Raw genomic sequence first — 16981 nt, 5'->3', positions numbered from 1 at the left:
TACATTTAGGTGATTGTCCCTCAACCCAATTCTCTGAACTGCCCTTCTTCACAGCGCTCCAGTGAAAACGTTCAAGGCAAGCAAAACTCCCCTCCAAGCAGAGGACTTGTTGCATTTGAAAGGCTGTTTATATCAATATTGGACAAGAAAAACCCAAGCAGCACAGGAAGAAACAGGTGTAGAACCAGTATTCAGACATACTCTCAGAATATACAGCAAGGTTTCTCTCTATTTGCAGTGCTAAAAGCAGTCAACACTGACTGCAATTTGGGAGGGGCATATTAGGAGGCCCAAAGTGCTCAAAATGGTAAAAGCAAAAACTTCTTTAAGATTGCACCATGAAAGTCCACATACAAATGTTTTTGTGATCCAGTTCAGTGGGGTTTGACCCAAGTGAATTTTTTGAGATTTAAATGTGCTCTGACACAGCTTAACTGTGCAACTCTGATTGTGCAAAAGTCCTTAAATAAAGTACAATTAGTTCTTACTACATGTATATACATACTAAAGCTCACTAATCAGAGGTCCTGGGACATCAGATAGACTGAAGTTCTTACATGGACAAAAGTAAATCTCTGTTACAATTTCAATAGCTACAATGGTTTGAAGGAAATAGTCTTGCAAATACTATTTGAGTTATTCTATCAGACAGTGGAGAATGTTTTTGTTGTATTAGCCATAAAAGCTACAGAACATTTGCCAAAACACAGACCAAGGTTATCTAGCCAACAAAAAACGCTTAGGAGGAAACATCTCTCTTCATATGGTGAAAGTATATGAAGCCATGAAGCCACACAAAATGATGCTTCTTTAAAGTTCATAAAGTCAGTATAATTTGAAAGTCAATAGGCTCTTGCCAAGACAGAATCACTACTGGTTTAAACCAACACTCTTATTTACTAGAGAATTGATGAGATAAACAGAAGCATGTTCCTCACATTTTTCATATCTAAGTTTCACATGAGCTTGTAGAAGTTCACCTGAGTACTGAAACAATCTGCCTAACTGCTCTCCGATAGAAGGGGAGCATTTCAGAAGTCTGCTTGCAACTTTTGAGACTGAAATGCTCCACACTAATAATGGCAATTGGCTACTACCAACCCCCAGGATGGTCAAGGTTGGAGCTGGTAACAATACTTCTCTTTCCTTTTAATGAGATTTATTACATGAGAAACAACTTTTTACCATACAACACCAGATACATCATTCAGATTCAGCAGAGTGAGAATCCCCACATGATCCCCTAGACAAAAACATGAATGTAACCACTCAGCAGGAACACAGCTACTCAGCATTCAAGACACTCACAACTTCTGACACATAACACAGTACAAATGGCAGCCCTGGACTTCACAGAGGCTCCAAGTCAGTTATTTACCTCCACCAGCAACTCATCTTGCATCAATCTGCTCCAGCATTTGTTAGCAATTCATTAAATAGGGCAAACAGGAACTTGACTATAAGACAAAGAAAAGTTTCTACTTCTTACAATTCCTGAAATAGAGCCCCAGCAGTGGTCGTCATACTTGGCTGCCACATCCGTGCTCTGGGTCGTGTACACCCACAGCCCCAGTCACAGGTAAGGCAATGCCAAGGGGACACTTCCAGGATAACCAGATCCATGAGCTGTGTACATCTCTCTCTGCCTCCTCACCTCTTCTACAATCTTTCTCACCTGGATAAGGAAGGCAAAAGATATCTTTCCCCCACTGAAATGAAAACGTTTTCCTTTTTCAGTTAAAGCATGCTATAAAAAGACTCAGCAACACTGGAGTTTGACATTCATCCTCATTTAAACTGAAATATCTAAACAACATATACTTTTGATATCAGTAAAAACCTTCCAGTAAAACAAAATGAAACTAAATGGCAAAAAAACCCTTATTATTCAAACTCCAGTAACTTTTATAAAGCAGAAATACAAGTGTCACATGTTGTTGCAGTTTATAAAATCAAAGACTATACAGATTGAAAGACCACTGAAATAATCTTAAATGACATTCAGAATTCTGCCAACACTATGTTTTTGCTGCAGAAATCCTAGGTTCATGCTCTTCAAGGTGGATTTCAAGTGCTAAGGAGCAAATAGTACTAACTCAATTGGATAGTGAACTGTTTGCTGTGTCAAAGCTTTTTGCCAAACACATATATATAATTTTTCTTTTTGCTATATGGATAATCAACCCCAGATGGAAATTTACATAGGCAAAGCATAAAGGAATCCATGCACTGCTGGTGCTCTCAGCCTCAATCAGAGCAAGCATGGGCATTTGAGAATGTCACTGTTTATTTTTAATTGCTGTGTCCCTCCTTTGTGCAGGTTCAAGCGGTCAAAGATGTCGAAGTCCATTAGTAGAACTGGAAGGTGATGTCACTTCATTCAGTGAGAGGGGTCTTCAAATTTAAAAAAAGCAGCTAGTCTGTAACGTCCCTAAATGTACCAGCTGTCAATCTCAGTTACCATTGGGTCAGGGCAAAAAAAGGTCAGAGAGAGTCATAAACCACAATGTGTTGTGAAATGTGCTTCCTCTGTTACCTTGTACGCCTGAGAAAGGTTTGACCTTTTATAGGTATCCTAACCCAGCTCTGCATGACGCTGGCAGGGGTAAGTACAACACACAGCTCAAGCTTACAAATATTGCTTCCTTTTACTATGCCTTGCTTTCCATACCTGTGCAACATGAAGGTGAATGTCCACAAGTTGCTAGTGCCAAAATACAAAACTCTGCCCACTGCTATTATCATCCTGAGGCATGCACACATCTTCTATTTCACACACAGCAGTGGAAGGTTTAATTCATTAACAGCAACTGGAAAAGTAACTGAAACTTTGAGGGAAGTTGTTAATGCCATAATGGACAAGTGATCTGGCTTGTCTTCGCAAATGACCTGTTCATCTACTAAGTTGTCTGTCACTTCAGTGACTACTCTCCCAGTCACCTAGGAAGAATGACCACTAAAAAAAGTCACAAAGTCTTTCCACTGTTCAAAAACACACAAAGTCTATTTCCACTTTTAAGCACCAATTCACAAGTTATTTACTATATTTTTGTCATTTCTTCCTTCATACGGATTCTCAAAATGCAGATTTAGTCCTAAACACATTTCTTCAAAACATTCTTGGACTACAGATGAAAAGCAGAATAGTAATTTCCAGATATAATCTAGTGGTGCATTCTTTCTTTGCAAGAAATAATTATTCTGCCCTGTCTCCCCTATCTCCTGGAGCACAAAATGACAGGAAGTTTAGCAAATGCTATGCCAAAAAGAAAGCAGTGAACTCACTATGCAAGGCCCTGTTTGGGCAGGAGCCATCTCCCACTCCTTGCATTCCTAACTACTTGGCCCTCTTTGGACCCCAAGCACAGGCAGGCCCAGGACTGAGAACAGGACACAATAACAAAGGAAAAACAGTGACAAGTGGAAACTAGGAGAGGTTGAAGCTAGAGCTACAATCCCAGCAAGCATATTCCATGCAGGAAGTCAAAGCATGGCTCCCAAAATAGGTTGCATGCTGTTAATAAGAATATGTGCAGTGACGAACTCGACTGGGGAAGCAGAAATGTCAGAGTACATATGGTGAAAATCACTTCTATGCAAAGGACAACAGGATATAAGCTAAATGGCCACAGGTATCACTGAAGAGGCTGGACAGGAATAAATTGTCCACCATCAACCAAATACCTCAGGTGAAATCAGAATGCCTCATGTAGTCCTTCACTTGTCCAAAGTGTAAAGTGAAAAATGAGAAAAGAGATTGTTCCCTCAATGAAATAGTAAGATCCTTATAGTAAAATGACTTGAAGATACTACTGACAGCACCAAAAGAGTCCCATCCAGGCTTGTTAGGCCAGAACTTGCCTGCTCACAGAATGTAATCAGCTTGGTCCACTTTTAAGTGGAAGCTGCAAAATACTCAAGTCTTAATTCATTTTAGGCAATTAATAATACTAAGGGAAAATCAAAGCAGTGATAATCAGCACCTGTGAAATAGATTTCACATGTTCCAAGCATAAAGTCACTTTGTTTTCTTTTAAAGGATGAATATATTTTAAGGAAATGAAATAGTAACAACAGTTGAGCAGTTCAAAGGCCATTGGAAGGTCTGTTTGACTTTCTACAGGCTCTCTGAAGAGCCCAATAGCAGCAAACCACCTACTGCATCCCAGCAGTTCTCTCAGAACATGCTGACACAAATTAAAGCTTCCACAAACAAAGAGAATGTGCATCAAGCATTTCAATGCCCTCTTCATGTCATTTCCTTTGCTTTCAGACATTTCTGGAAGCCTACTTACATGGATTCTTTTGCAAACCTTCTCACTGCAGCATATCTCATATGAAAGTAACCTTCCTCAAGCCTTGTTCAGTCCTTGGGTGCATCCCATCTTGGAAACATGCCCACTTTGCTTCTCTGAATTTGAAAGCCTAACATGCTAATCTAGATCAGTCTTCTCTTCATCCAACTAAATTATTGAGAAGGTAACTTTACTGACTGCCTTATTTAAAAATCACTATGCCTCTTACTGTTATAAGCTGAGTTATAATAAAGTACAAAAATAAAAATTGAAAATTATTGAGTAATTTCAGAGTGGATGAGAACACTCTCTTCTTTGTTGAGTGTCTCTGTCTATCAGGAAAACCACGAGGAATGAAAATGAGAGACTCACCTTCAGGGCAGGAATCTCCACATTGTCACCAAGGCTAACAGAGCCAGAAAGAATAGTCCCTGTCATCACTGTGCCTTGACCCTTGATAGAGAAACAGTGGTCGACTGCCATAAGGAAGTGTCCTGAGGGGTCTCTTGATGGCAGGTAAGCCTGAGACTTCAAGACCTGAAAAAAAAGATAAAAGCAGCACCATGCCTGGGTGAAAAGTCATGACAGCAACACAGCAGAAGGCAGGCAAGTGGATGATTGATTGAACAAGCTTGCAATTTTACTGATTTCAAGCATCTCCTAATGAGCTTAGAACTCACCAATGTCAAATTAACTGTGTGTGCCATAGGGGAGCTGCACACTTAGCAGCAGGAACAGTTCGATTTTCTGCCTTAGAAAGATTTGGTGCTGCACATTTAGCTTGGTTAGCACAACCTCACCAGTGATAAAGTTGCTGCCAAATTCAATATAAACACTGCAGCAAAGCAAAAAGAAAAAAAAAACTGTACATGTGTCATCTCCCCCTTTTTGCTCCCTCTCTCTACAGTACAATTTTACAGAACATTTTGCTACTTCAGCTTTTTTGGATTTTGTGAAAATGAACTTATGTACAGATATTAGTGCCCCTTAAAGCCTATCTCTGACTCCCTCCCAGAAAAACTGTAATACTGGGTTAAGTTTTCAAATTCAACTTCTCCTTCAAATTTTTGTTAGTTCTTCTTGAAGGATCAATCCATTAAGAAAAACCACATAAGTACCATTTTCTAGAGAAATTCTCCGAGTTTAGTGCTTTTCTTTTGTTGACAAATACTATGTTTCTTAAAATATGTTATCAGACAAAAGATTTTAATTATATAAAGGAAGTCATGTACTCAACAGCTTCAAAGGAACTGCTTCACTCCCGGCTCAAATCACTTTTGCTATCTCTCTCTCTGTTATGTCACCTGTATATACACTTGGTATTGCCTTTAACATCTGTTTTTAAGGTCAAAAACTGCAGCCCAAGCCCAGGTTGTAATGGCAGAACAATGAGAGTCTCTTAGGAAGGACAGAAGTGATAATAGCTCCAAGTTCAATGGCAGGGCTCCCACAGCATTTGCCAGCTCATCTAATATTAGGTTTCAGTTGACAAAACAGCTGCAATGAGAGTTTCCTTCAAAGGTTTTAATCCTGGAGAACATCCCAGTAAATCTAACAGGAACCAGATAAAGGCAGAAGTAAGCACTTGCATATCTCATCTCTAGAAACTGCTAGGGGCAGACTGATCCTAGCTAAGCCTAGTCTAAGGCCACACTACATCCCATCCCCATGCCCTCCTAACTCACAGGAGCCTGGGAGGTGATGCAGCATTCAGTGCTTTATACAAGCCTGGCTGCCCAGGGCTAGGCATCCCTACATTTTTATGTCTGACGCTGCACCTTAACTTCAGCAATTTACAAATACTTTAAACACGGCAGCATCCAAATCAGAATTTGACAAGTCTTCAAAGAATTATGCTTTTGTATTGGGATTATTTTCTGCTGTCTTAAGTACAGTGGCATTCCTCCAGGGCAAAGATGTTCCTCTCCCTAAGCTAATGACAGAAAGGGTGACAAGTCTATTGCAAGCTACAAACTGCTCTCAGTTAACTCAGGTGTCCTTCCTTCCACAGTACAAACATAATGCCATATAACTAAGGGTTTTGAACATCTGAGAATGGACGCTTTCATATTATGATGTTCTTCAGCAAGTACCTCAATTAGTTCAGAAATACCCTGTGGATTCTCAGACTCTGGGGCTTCTGGTCCACCAGGCTTTGCTGCAACAGCAACAATAGGACACCCAGAGAATCTGAAAGAGAGAAAGACTTTCACCATTAGACCACAGATCTCCTACACATGTCAATATAAACAACTTCCAGGCTCATCTGAAGGCTAGGAAACTCCCTAAAATTCCAACTCATCTGCTCTTCTCCCATTGTGACTGACAATTTCTTCCTGAATTACCAACTCTACTGGAGCTATCTACTATCAGCACTACTGTACTTCACTATGAAAGTTTTAGTCCTGTTACACATTAGTTACTGATTCAATACTGTGACAGTCAAAAGCAAGATTCAGCTTATTTCAGAAGCAAATGTGTTGTTACCCAGTCTTAATGCAGTGATTTGCTTCCAAAGTCACTTTACCTGGAGACTAGCACATTTCTAACTTTCATGAAAAAAAAATCTAACTGTAAAGTCATAACCTTCAAAATGGGAGCCAAATGCAAGATGCCTCATGATGCCTACCTGAGTCTGCAAGATCTCTAAACAACAGAAAGATCTAAATCTATTAAAATCAAAGTCTGCAAAACTCACAAATCTCAAACACACAAAGGTTCAGAGAGGAGCAGTACAGCCAGCTGACCTCAGTTTACCTTTTATCCTACAATCAGTTTTATTCTTCAAGTCCTTAACTTACAGCAGATTTTCTTTTTTTATTTCTTTACAAATTCAGTCAGCAGACTTAACTTTTGCTCCCTAAAATGCAACCTAGTGTTTTTTATTTTTTTCAAGAATTAGAATAAACCACATAAAATATAAATTAAAGTAACAGAATAGTAATCAGTAATTACACCAAAAGGTGGCTGGCTCTCTTATGCAACAGATTCAGACCAAAATAAATTATTTTGGCCATCCTCTTGACACCCACCCTCACTGATTTTCTCACAAAAGGGAGCAAACTGGAGGGAAGAGATGGTGCTTTGCTAAAGAAGAAATGTTAAGTTCTATAAAGGATCTCACTCAGCGACCCAGCTGTAATCAGGCACATGAGGTATTTTCTTTGTTTACATGCCATAAGCCTGAGGCATCTAAGGATAAAAGCTAATAAAAACATGCACTGAAAATTCCTGTGATTAACCATAAAACTTTTGGAAATTTATTTTCATACAAGTATTTCAGAGCGCTGTATTACAATAAACAAAAATTTAAGTGTAACCAAATGCATTACTCCTCTTCCCATAGACCAGAACAAACTGGAGTAACTGTATAGCACATTTGGAGGCGCTTCTAAACATGATCCAGCCGTACTGAAACTCTTACTTCATCAAACCAAATTTCTTTCAGCAGAATTTAGAGCCTGCTGGGCCACGGGAGAAGCTGATGTACAATAGAATTTTTAAAAAATAGAAATTCCATTCATAGAGACAGTTTGCTTTTAGTTTTGGTATAAAATCACAGAAAACAGAGTTTTTGATTAGGCAAATTCACAAGTATCAAACTACTCATATATACAAGTTACCTTCCTCTGCCTTTTTTTTTTTTGCCTTCCATACAACTTCCTGACAATATTACACTAATTTTCCCAGCACTGGTGGTAACATCTACTCTACAACTGCAACAGCCTCCAGTTTTGCTGACTGCTATGGAATTCCTCATGCACACCTATTTCAACAAGTAAACTATTTGAAAGAAAAACAAAACCCCATAACTGCCAAATGGTATCAGCATATATCCTGCTAATAAGAATAGTTTAGGAATACATTTGGAGATTCAAAGTCAAGTGGGGAAAAGGCTGTTGAGAAACTCCACGTGCCCGAGATACAACAGGATAAGCATGTTGCAGTCACACCCAGATCAGCAGTGCTCTTTCAAAGCACCAAACACAGATTGCACATGCCAAAACTGAATTTTGGTTCTTTCTCCTCTGTACTCTGAATACTACTCCTTAAATTCTTCGACTCAAAATGTGACCCAATAGTTATATCCCCTTTTATTCCGGAGCAAAGCTAAGATGTGCTGTAACCACATCCAACAGTTCACCTGGATATTCTGGCTTTGTATTATCCCATCCAAACTCCAAGCAGTTTTTTAAATCGAAAAGCTTAATTACAGGAAAGTATTTCTCTACACATGATACTTGTAGATGTGAATTTGGAATTGCATCCGTGTTTCTGTAAGTATTTTCACCCTCTTCTCATAATTTTTGTTAGAATGTGCCATTATGTTTAGAAGCACATTGGAAATGTTGGTATTTCTGCCAAAACAAATTTTGTGACAAGTTACCTGTTAGTAATACTGTTCACTTACTTGGTATTTTCCAAGGTCTTCTGCATTTTCTTAGTCATCTTCTCAATGGCACTCTGTCTCTTCCCCTCTGGAAGGAGATCTATTTTGTTCAGGACTACTACCATCTTCTGGCAGGCAATTTGCCCAATTACCAAGCACTCTGCTGACTGTGTCTGCATCCCTTTTGTCACATCTATCACAAGCATCATTAAATCGATAATCTGGGCACCTGGAGGAGAACTCACAGTCAGTATTGCCACAGCATAAAAAGATTAAGGATCATTTTCTCAAATCATTTCCATTTTAAATTGTCAACATATGTACAAACGCCCAGAAAGACAAAATACAAGTCAAAGTAAGCACTGAATTTTACAACTCTTTTGAAATTAAGACCTTGGGAATTTAAGCTATTATAGGCTATCACTGAGTCATAAGAACCAGGGAAGAATGTGATAGTTCAAGCTGAAGGCTGTTATCACTGCATAAAAAAATATTAAGAAAATTAAGCTTGTAGCAACACAGGCATGACATTTGCCTCAATTAAAAATTATAATCTAAGCAGCCAAGCAAGAATCAAATACAGCCAAAGAAACACACAGCAACACTGCAGGGAGCTGCACACTCAGAGCACCCCCAACAAGAGCTAACCAGGTACCCATAAAAACATCCACAAGCCTCAGTCCCTACCTGCTTCCCACCATTTTCCTTTCCAACCCCAAAATTTCATAAAAGTGAAAATTGTGATCACCACCAGAGACAGGTTTATCCCAAGTCTAAAGAAATTCTTGCATCCCTCAATGTTAGAAAGAGGCAATTTAAAAGCTGCAGTGTATTGCTATTCACTCCCAATTCAGATCCACATAACTTGAACAAGTAATTTCAAACACAGGAACACAGATCTGATTCCTAAATTTCTTAGTGGAAAGGTTCCTAAATTTTAGGCTGACATTACCTATCACCCTTATGGATTATTTTTATTTTTTAATGTATTGCTGCCATGAACCCTTAATCTTTTCATTGAAGCAACCTGAATTTCATGGATTTAAATTAGTTTTCAAGGAAGTTTTTGATGAACATTGGACCCTCCACTAATTACATTAAGAATTTTCTTGTTTCATTTGAGGTAAGTGAAATGCTCTGAATACCAAAACAGAAAAGCGCAAAAGACTCAAGTATTGAGAAATTTTAAACATAAAAAAAAAAAAAAATTAAAGCTAAAGTACCAGAAAGTCATATGCCAAAAAAAGTACATTTTGAAAGATAATAAAAGCTAGAAATCATGCAAAATTCCAGTTCTCTAACTTAAGTACTTTTAATATTGGCCTTAAGATCAGAAGAACAAGAAACCAATACAACTGTTCCTTGTTCTGCCATGCTGTCCAGCCTTTCCCTTGCCTTTTTTTTGCTTTTAAGGCTTTTACAATGGCTACGACAACAGCTCCCCTTGTTCCTACTTCCCATGAACTCAGGATAGGAAATCACTCTGAGGTTGAAGTGCATGGGTGAATGAGTGGGTGGGAACTACAAGAAAAAAAAAATTATGGCTACAAATGACTATTTCAACCTACCAGACCTTTCATCTTGTAATAATGAATGTTAGGCCCTTCAGAGCACTAGTTGGATAATTATGATATTTCCAGCGCTCCTGCAGAATTTTCAATCATTTCAAATATCTCTCCCTGACAAAGCAAATATGGGTCTTATATCTTCAAAAGTAGTTTGCATTTTTATTGTTTCAGGAATTGTGTTGATTTAGAGCTTGTTTAAATTTCAACACAAGCATCATCAAGTCTGTACAAAAGGCTCAGACTTTATACACTACCCAAGTGCATACTAAAAGGTCAGAAACCAAGGGAAAGAAACAGCATGAAAATGGTTTGAGTGGCACAAAGCACTTAATCAGAATGAATCTGTTTTTGTGAATACACACAACAGGGCTGTTTTAAACCTAATACACATATTTTGTGTTACACTGCTCTACACAGCTGACATCCTCAAATGGAATGGGAATAAATAATGGAAACCAAACCATCAAGTCCAATGCTTTATTAATTCTATAGAAAGGACATCCTGGTAACACAACAATGCTGCAGTTTGAGCCTTACCAAACATTACTGTGCCTACTAAAGCACAGTGATCTTCATGATCCAGAATTAAGCCAAAACCACCAGATCCAAACCTGGCCTTGAAAAGGGCAGCTAATAAGATGCTTTATGCACAGTGTGGTATCTTTCCCTCCAAAAGAACACAAAATTTGCACTGAACTGTAATATACAGTTTCAGTAAAAGGGGTCGCTTTACCTTGACACTTGAAATCAACTGCTTCAAATTAATTTGTTATACAGCAAATGCTTACAATTGCTGTGTTTATGAATCTAGTAGCAACACTTTAAAAGAGCCATAAAGATCATCAACCCAGTTGCTAGAAGGTCAAGACTGTCTACCTTGGGGCATTGCCTCATCTTCATAGAAGATACACAAAGAGAAGTAACTGTAGATTCCATGGAGGAACTTCAGCAGAAGCACCAGAAGACATACCATGACACTCCAGACAAAAAATACTTCAAGTCAAGGAAAGCAGCAGCACACAAACACTGTCAGCACAATTATTGTGCCTTCTCCAAAGCCCCAGTGTACTGATGGCCACAGCTCCTAGGAGATGACACAAGATGGGACAGAAGGCATGGCAGGCAGAGCTGGCACACAAGCAGAGTGGGAATCTGCTGCCCTTCACAGGAGTCGTGAAGCCAAGGCAAGGAACACAACACAAATTCTCACTGAGACAGAAAGATGTTTTGTAATGTTTTGTATATGTCTACTCATGCACATCAAGGCAGGAGTGCTCAGGTTTACAGGACCCTTGAGTAACAAGGCAAAAAAATAATGCTAGAACTTAGTTCCTCAACTTTCCTTTTTGAGCTGTTTAATAAACCATCTTTGACAATTCACCTTCTTCTCAATCCCCCAACTTCTCCTACATAGTTTTATATTTTGGTTTATTCTAGAACCCATTTCTTTCATTGCCCATCAGCCATGCATAAAGTTCATTAAATCCTAAAATAAAAACATCTAGAGAAGTGTATAAGTATCACCAATGTCACATTTCAAATTAGGAAGGTTGGCAAGATGACTAAACTGTAACCCTCTCCCATCTACCAAAGAACACCTCATTCAATACATTTTCTCCTCATAACATATAAATGGTAATAGCAGACTTAGAATATGTTTAACTTCAAATTCACTACTTAAATAACCTCTAGTAAACAATCAGCTCACTATCAGAATTCAGCCAACAAAAGGAACAGTATTTCTGAATAATTTTCTGCAGCAGAGTAAGATTTAACAAGGAACAGTGAAGCAAGGATGGACTATATCAGTATTCTCATTAATACAACCTCACTTGGAAAGATTTTTCAATTGGGACATAAAAATATACTACATGGAGACTCACAAAACAGCAACAAGATAAAAAAAGCTGAAAATATTACTCACACCTGCACTATCTGACAACAAAATGTCAGCCATGGAGTCTTGTGCAAAACAGAACAGAAAGAACAGAGAATTGAACTCCTCAAAAAAGGAGACAGAATATGAGCCTACACAGTTAAGAATAGTAATAGGGAAGAGATTATGAAGAGGGAAGAGACTATTTGAATATTCCTCAAACCTTCAGAGCAAGAAAATGGCTTGAAATTACTTTGAACAAAGCAGAGTCACACGCAAAGGACAGGTCTAAATACAAGGAAACACAGCAATCAGAAACATTTTATCTGCACTAAAGCAGATCATAGTGAATCAATGCAAGTTAAACTAAGATACTCAAATTATTTCTTCTACAGAGAAAACAGGGGTGTAACCTTTTATTTGCCACTTCATCTATGAAAGATATGTTCAAGAACATTGAAAAGATAAATCCTGACATGCAACTTTTCACTTTGCTTGAAAATGAAAGATCAATTATTGTAGTACCCTTTCTGTGATGACACACAGCTCAGATGAAGCCCTGTAAAAAGCAAATGAAATAAACAAGTTGTCATCAGAAAACACAAGGGGGTGGAGAAAGATGGGAATTATACTTCAAAGATAAGCAGCTAAACCACAGCAAAAATAAAGTAGATAGTCTGAGTGAAGAAAAACAAACAAGAAAGATAAAACATGAACTGAGAGATTCTGGATGACAGCCAGATACAGGAAAAACACAAGACCAGCAGCACAGCATCACAAAGACTGCAAGTGCCAGCTAAACCTGGAGGCAGCAGCACTCATTTGTATCACAAAAGTGACAGGGAACACAAAACTCAAAAAATAAGAAAAATATCTTCACAGACAAGATAAAGAAAAGGTCCAGCCACTGTTTTGAACACACAACCTGTGCTAGCTCCTGAATTTTGAAGAGTATCTGATTATATAAAGTCATCAAGGAAGTAATTTATTACTCTTTACTCAGGAGATTAGTTGAATCACAGATGTCAGAGATGTTGACATGTTTCCAAAGAGCAGAAGGCAGCAACTCAAGCTTCCCTAAAGTGCACTTGCAACATCACTCCTAGGTAGTTCTCACTCTTGGATCCTGAAAGAGTTCACCAGCTGCTGCCTGAGTAGACTGAAAAAGAATAGTATGCATTTTAAAAGTATGTGCATTGATTAACTTTTAGTCTTTTGGAAAAATTTCACTGCATTCTCTGTATTTGCATTATTTAGTTTAATGTATCTTCAAACCTTTGCCAAAATAGGAAAAAAAGCCTGCCCAGAGTTCTAGGCAACAAGGCTGCAGACCTTCATCCCCTCCATCAAATTCACTCCTCATAAACGTGTTTAGTGTCACACACAATTAGTAAAAACCAGCTCTTATACCCATGTTCACAGAGAAACACCATGGGAATAGCCAAGATATCAGATACATTTTGGAAAACAGTAAAGCACTATAATTGCCATGTTTTATTCCGGAACAGAACATTCCATCTTAAATAACAAACCTTCAACCTCAACCACAGAGGTTGTTGTAGTCCTGCATGTACATGAACTCAAAAACCTCTCACTGGTGCAGCCTGCTGCATGCTGCAAATTTTATACCTGAACTCCCAGGCTGAGCTGTGTCCTTACAGCAAAACATAATATTAACACTGATTTAGAAAAAAAATGACATTATTAGATCTAGGAAGACAAAAAACCAAACACTTCAGCCTCATGTATTAATTTATCAGGTCCAAAAATGTATTACTATTTTATTATACATGCACTGAGCCCACTTTCAGAATCATCCAGTTATAATCTCCAAGCACTAAATTAGCTACCAATTCCTTACTGAAAAGCTCACTCCAAAGGCATTTTCAATGAATAAGCAGAATCTCAATTGGTTTGTCTTTACCAAATGTAGATCAAGAATACGTGAGCATTTTAAGTTGTATTATTTTAGCAAGCATAAATAAAGTATTGCATTATATTCCCAGTAATACCTCTATATAAAGCTGACTTGGTTCCAAAAGGTAAAATCTGGTGAGTGGAGGGAAGAAGAGGGGATCAGGTTCCTGTGTGAACAAAGGGGACGTTTTCATGTCACACAAATATGGAACATAGGCACAGATTCTGAATGGTGGCTTCTTTAAGCTCCTGTGTCCCATCCTGTTTGTGGTAATCTTTTTAGCTGACTTTGCACAAACAGTACAACTCTTGTTCACAGGCAGCAAAAGGAAGCAGAAAATGGAATTCGAAATGTAAAAATAAAGAAATTGTGGCCTATGGGCTATAATTTGATTTCATGCTTTACAAGGAAATGAAAGAGGACTTCCTTAAACATATTTTTTTTTTTTAAATATGCTTTTTTCCATGTTAGGATTTCCTCTAGTGCAGAAGAGAAAATAGGATTGTAGAAAATGTACTGTTCTCAAGTATCATTGCTACTCAAGGGCAAAGCTCTGTTTTAATGTGCACTTCCCATTCTGGGGAAGAGGAAATTCTTCAATTAATAAACCGGGTGGACTGAGGCGAGTTTTTAAGGTTTAATCAATTTCATCTGCACACAGGATAAAAAGACCAACTATTCTACCATTTTTACCTCCACTATTCCACTTTCAAAAAAAAAAAAAAAAGAAAAAAATTAAATCAACGTTTTACTTTAAATTCTTTGAGGTTAATATCTCCTGTCTCAGGAAATATTGTCTATATCATGCAGAGAGTATCCAGCTTCCCCTTTCACAGCCCCCTCCCCCCACTTTTTTTTTTGTTAAGAAACTTTATTCAGAAACAACTAAATTATTCCCTGTTTCCATATACAGTTGCACCCTGAGAGATGTTACAAGTCACACAGGATTTTGCTGGTTACCTTAGGGGAGGCACTATCATGAATAAGGAAGATGTTTTACAGGATATGGAATCCCCCAAAATTCAAACAGAAATAGGAGCTGTGATGCAGAGAGAGACATGCACTCAACTGGGGAACATGAATTAAACATGAAGAAACCTTCTGTAAAGCAATGCAAATTGTGGATCAAAACTGATACAACTTCTGTTAGGAAACACTTTGAAAATAAAAGGAACTCATGGAGCTCAAGGATCCCCCCATCATTTCCAAAGCAGGCCATCAGCAGCTCAGAGCACAAACGGAGCCATACAGCTTCAAACTCCAGAGCATTTGTAACATCAGAAAGAAGGCATCACACTGGCAACCCACAACATTACTGAGTGCACAGTAAAGCTTAAAATCAGAAGCATTATGTCATTGCATGAATTCTCTTCAGATGAAAACCAGCCACTACGATTGGTCTGTAACTGAGCGCTAGAAAGGGAAAGCAGTGTGGCCGTAAGGGCAAAATTGGAAGAAGTCCATTTTTTGTATGTCAAATAACATGTCTATTACAGTTTTTTATTTGTAAAAGTGAATTCAACTCAACTACAAGTAGTAGGTGATAACTTCTTATAAGAAATAAAAGGGTTCTTTTCCAAAAGATGCTACAGAAGAATCCCCTTCAATACACTTTATACTTCATCTGGCAGAAGAAACAGTGTGCTATATTGTTCTGAAGAGGATAAAGGATAATGCCTCTAACATCTCCTTCATCAAGTCATCCAAGGATCTGTCTTGTTTGAGGAAGTTCTAGCTACATGTCAGAAACAAGCCTGTGCTCTTCAAAGGCCTGTAACGATTAGAGTATGTCAATAAGCTTGATCAGCCATGCTGAAGTAGCACAAACAAAGCTGATAAAGCCTCTATGAAGGTCATGCTAAGAAAGACTGAGAAGCATCTTCCAATAATTTTTAAATGCTGGTCTAGCCATTGTAATATTGTACACAGGATTAAACTTATAGGAAATTGATGAGTTATTAAAAAAAAATCACAAACAAACCTTAAAGTGAAAACACTCTCAAAAAACAGAACAACACAGGAAGAAAGATTATCAGGAGATCCTTTGCAAGGATTTACAGAATGTAAGGACGCCCACGTTGTCTTCAGCCTCTTCAGAGGACAAGCTTGAGAAATGTCTGAATACTTTGGAAGTTTCCACCACTTATGGAAGAGAGATTATTCTTAAACAAGGCAAATACAGGATGCTCTTATTGCAATCTGACTAAATTCACTGGTTAAACAGACATTAAAATTTCACGTAGTTTTGTAAACAAATATGTAAAATTACAGAGAAACCTTCCTCCAAAGACGTCCAAATAGAAATTCACTACTAAAGAGAGATTGTTATGAACCTTTTTAATTTAGCTAACAAATTAATTTCCTATACTTGTCCTCCCCTCTCCCCAGCACAAACAGAACCTCAGTACACTTCACCTCCTCCCAGCCTGAGCACAAGCTAGAGAGCACAAGTAATGGCACTGCTAAGGACACATCCTTCCACAGCAGAGGAAAGGCCATGACTAACATCCTTCACTTCCATTGTAAAGACAAAACATGCAAGGGAAAAAGGCAATTTTACCCACGTGGTACAAGCCAGGGCAATCACACTTCACTTTGTTATTGTGCAGATTACATCACTGCCTGCACATAGCAGTGATCTAGAAGCAGTTGTCAGTGGAGCACAGCAGTGAAAAGGCTCTGGCACCTGGTCACAAGCTAGGCAGCAGGACCCAACAGCAGGAGCTGCAAAGGTGAAAAGGGAAAGAGCAAAGCAAACCTCCTGCTCCTAGGGACAAGATGCTGCTGCAGGCCAAGGGGTTCACTGAACAGCAGCCTGAGGAATTACAGAGAAACTTAAAGCTGAAATAACAGACCACATGTTGTTAGGAAGAACTGAAAGAAACTGAAGTGCATGTGTATATACACAAAACTAGTGCAATTACTTCAGAAAAT

General features: G+C 38.4%; 1 protein-coding gene across 2 annotated transcripts in view; it reads right to left on the bottom strand.

Annotated features, from left to right (window-relative positions):
• The window catches only part of EEFSEC (eukaryotic elongation factor, selenocysteine-tRNA specific), a 124844-nt gene that overhangs the window by 82491 nt on the left and 25372 nt on the right, over positions 1–16981 (bottom strand). For both annotated transcript variants that reach the window (XM_002198259.7, XM_072934991.1), the window contains exons 2-4: positions 8707–8914; positions 6389–6485; positions 4668–4832 (exon numbers count right to left, since the gene is read on the bottom strand). In XM_002198259.7, coding sequence (XP_002198295.5) covers positions 4668–4832; positions 6389–6485; positions 8707–8914 — 470 coding nt within the window. The remainder of the gene's footprint in view (positions 1–4667; positions 4833–6388; positions 6486–8706; positions 8915–16981) is intronic.

The sequence above is a fragment of the Taeniopygia guttata genome, chromosome 12 (genome assembly GCF_048771995.1).
Source record: "Taeniopygia guttata chromosome 12, bTaeGut7.mat, whole genome shotgun sequence".
NCBI classification, from domain to species: domain Eukaryota; kingdom Metazoa; phylum Chordata; class Aves; order Passeriformes; family Estrildidae; genus Taeniopygia; species Taeniopygia guttata.
The sequence above is the reverse complement of the archived record's forward strand: the minus strand, read 5'-3'. Positions and strand labels throughout refer to the sequence as shown.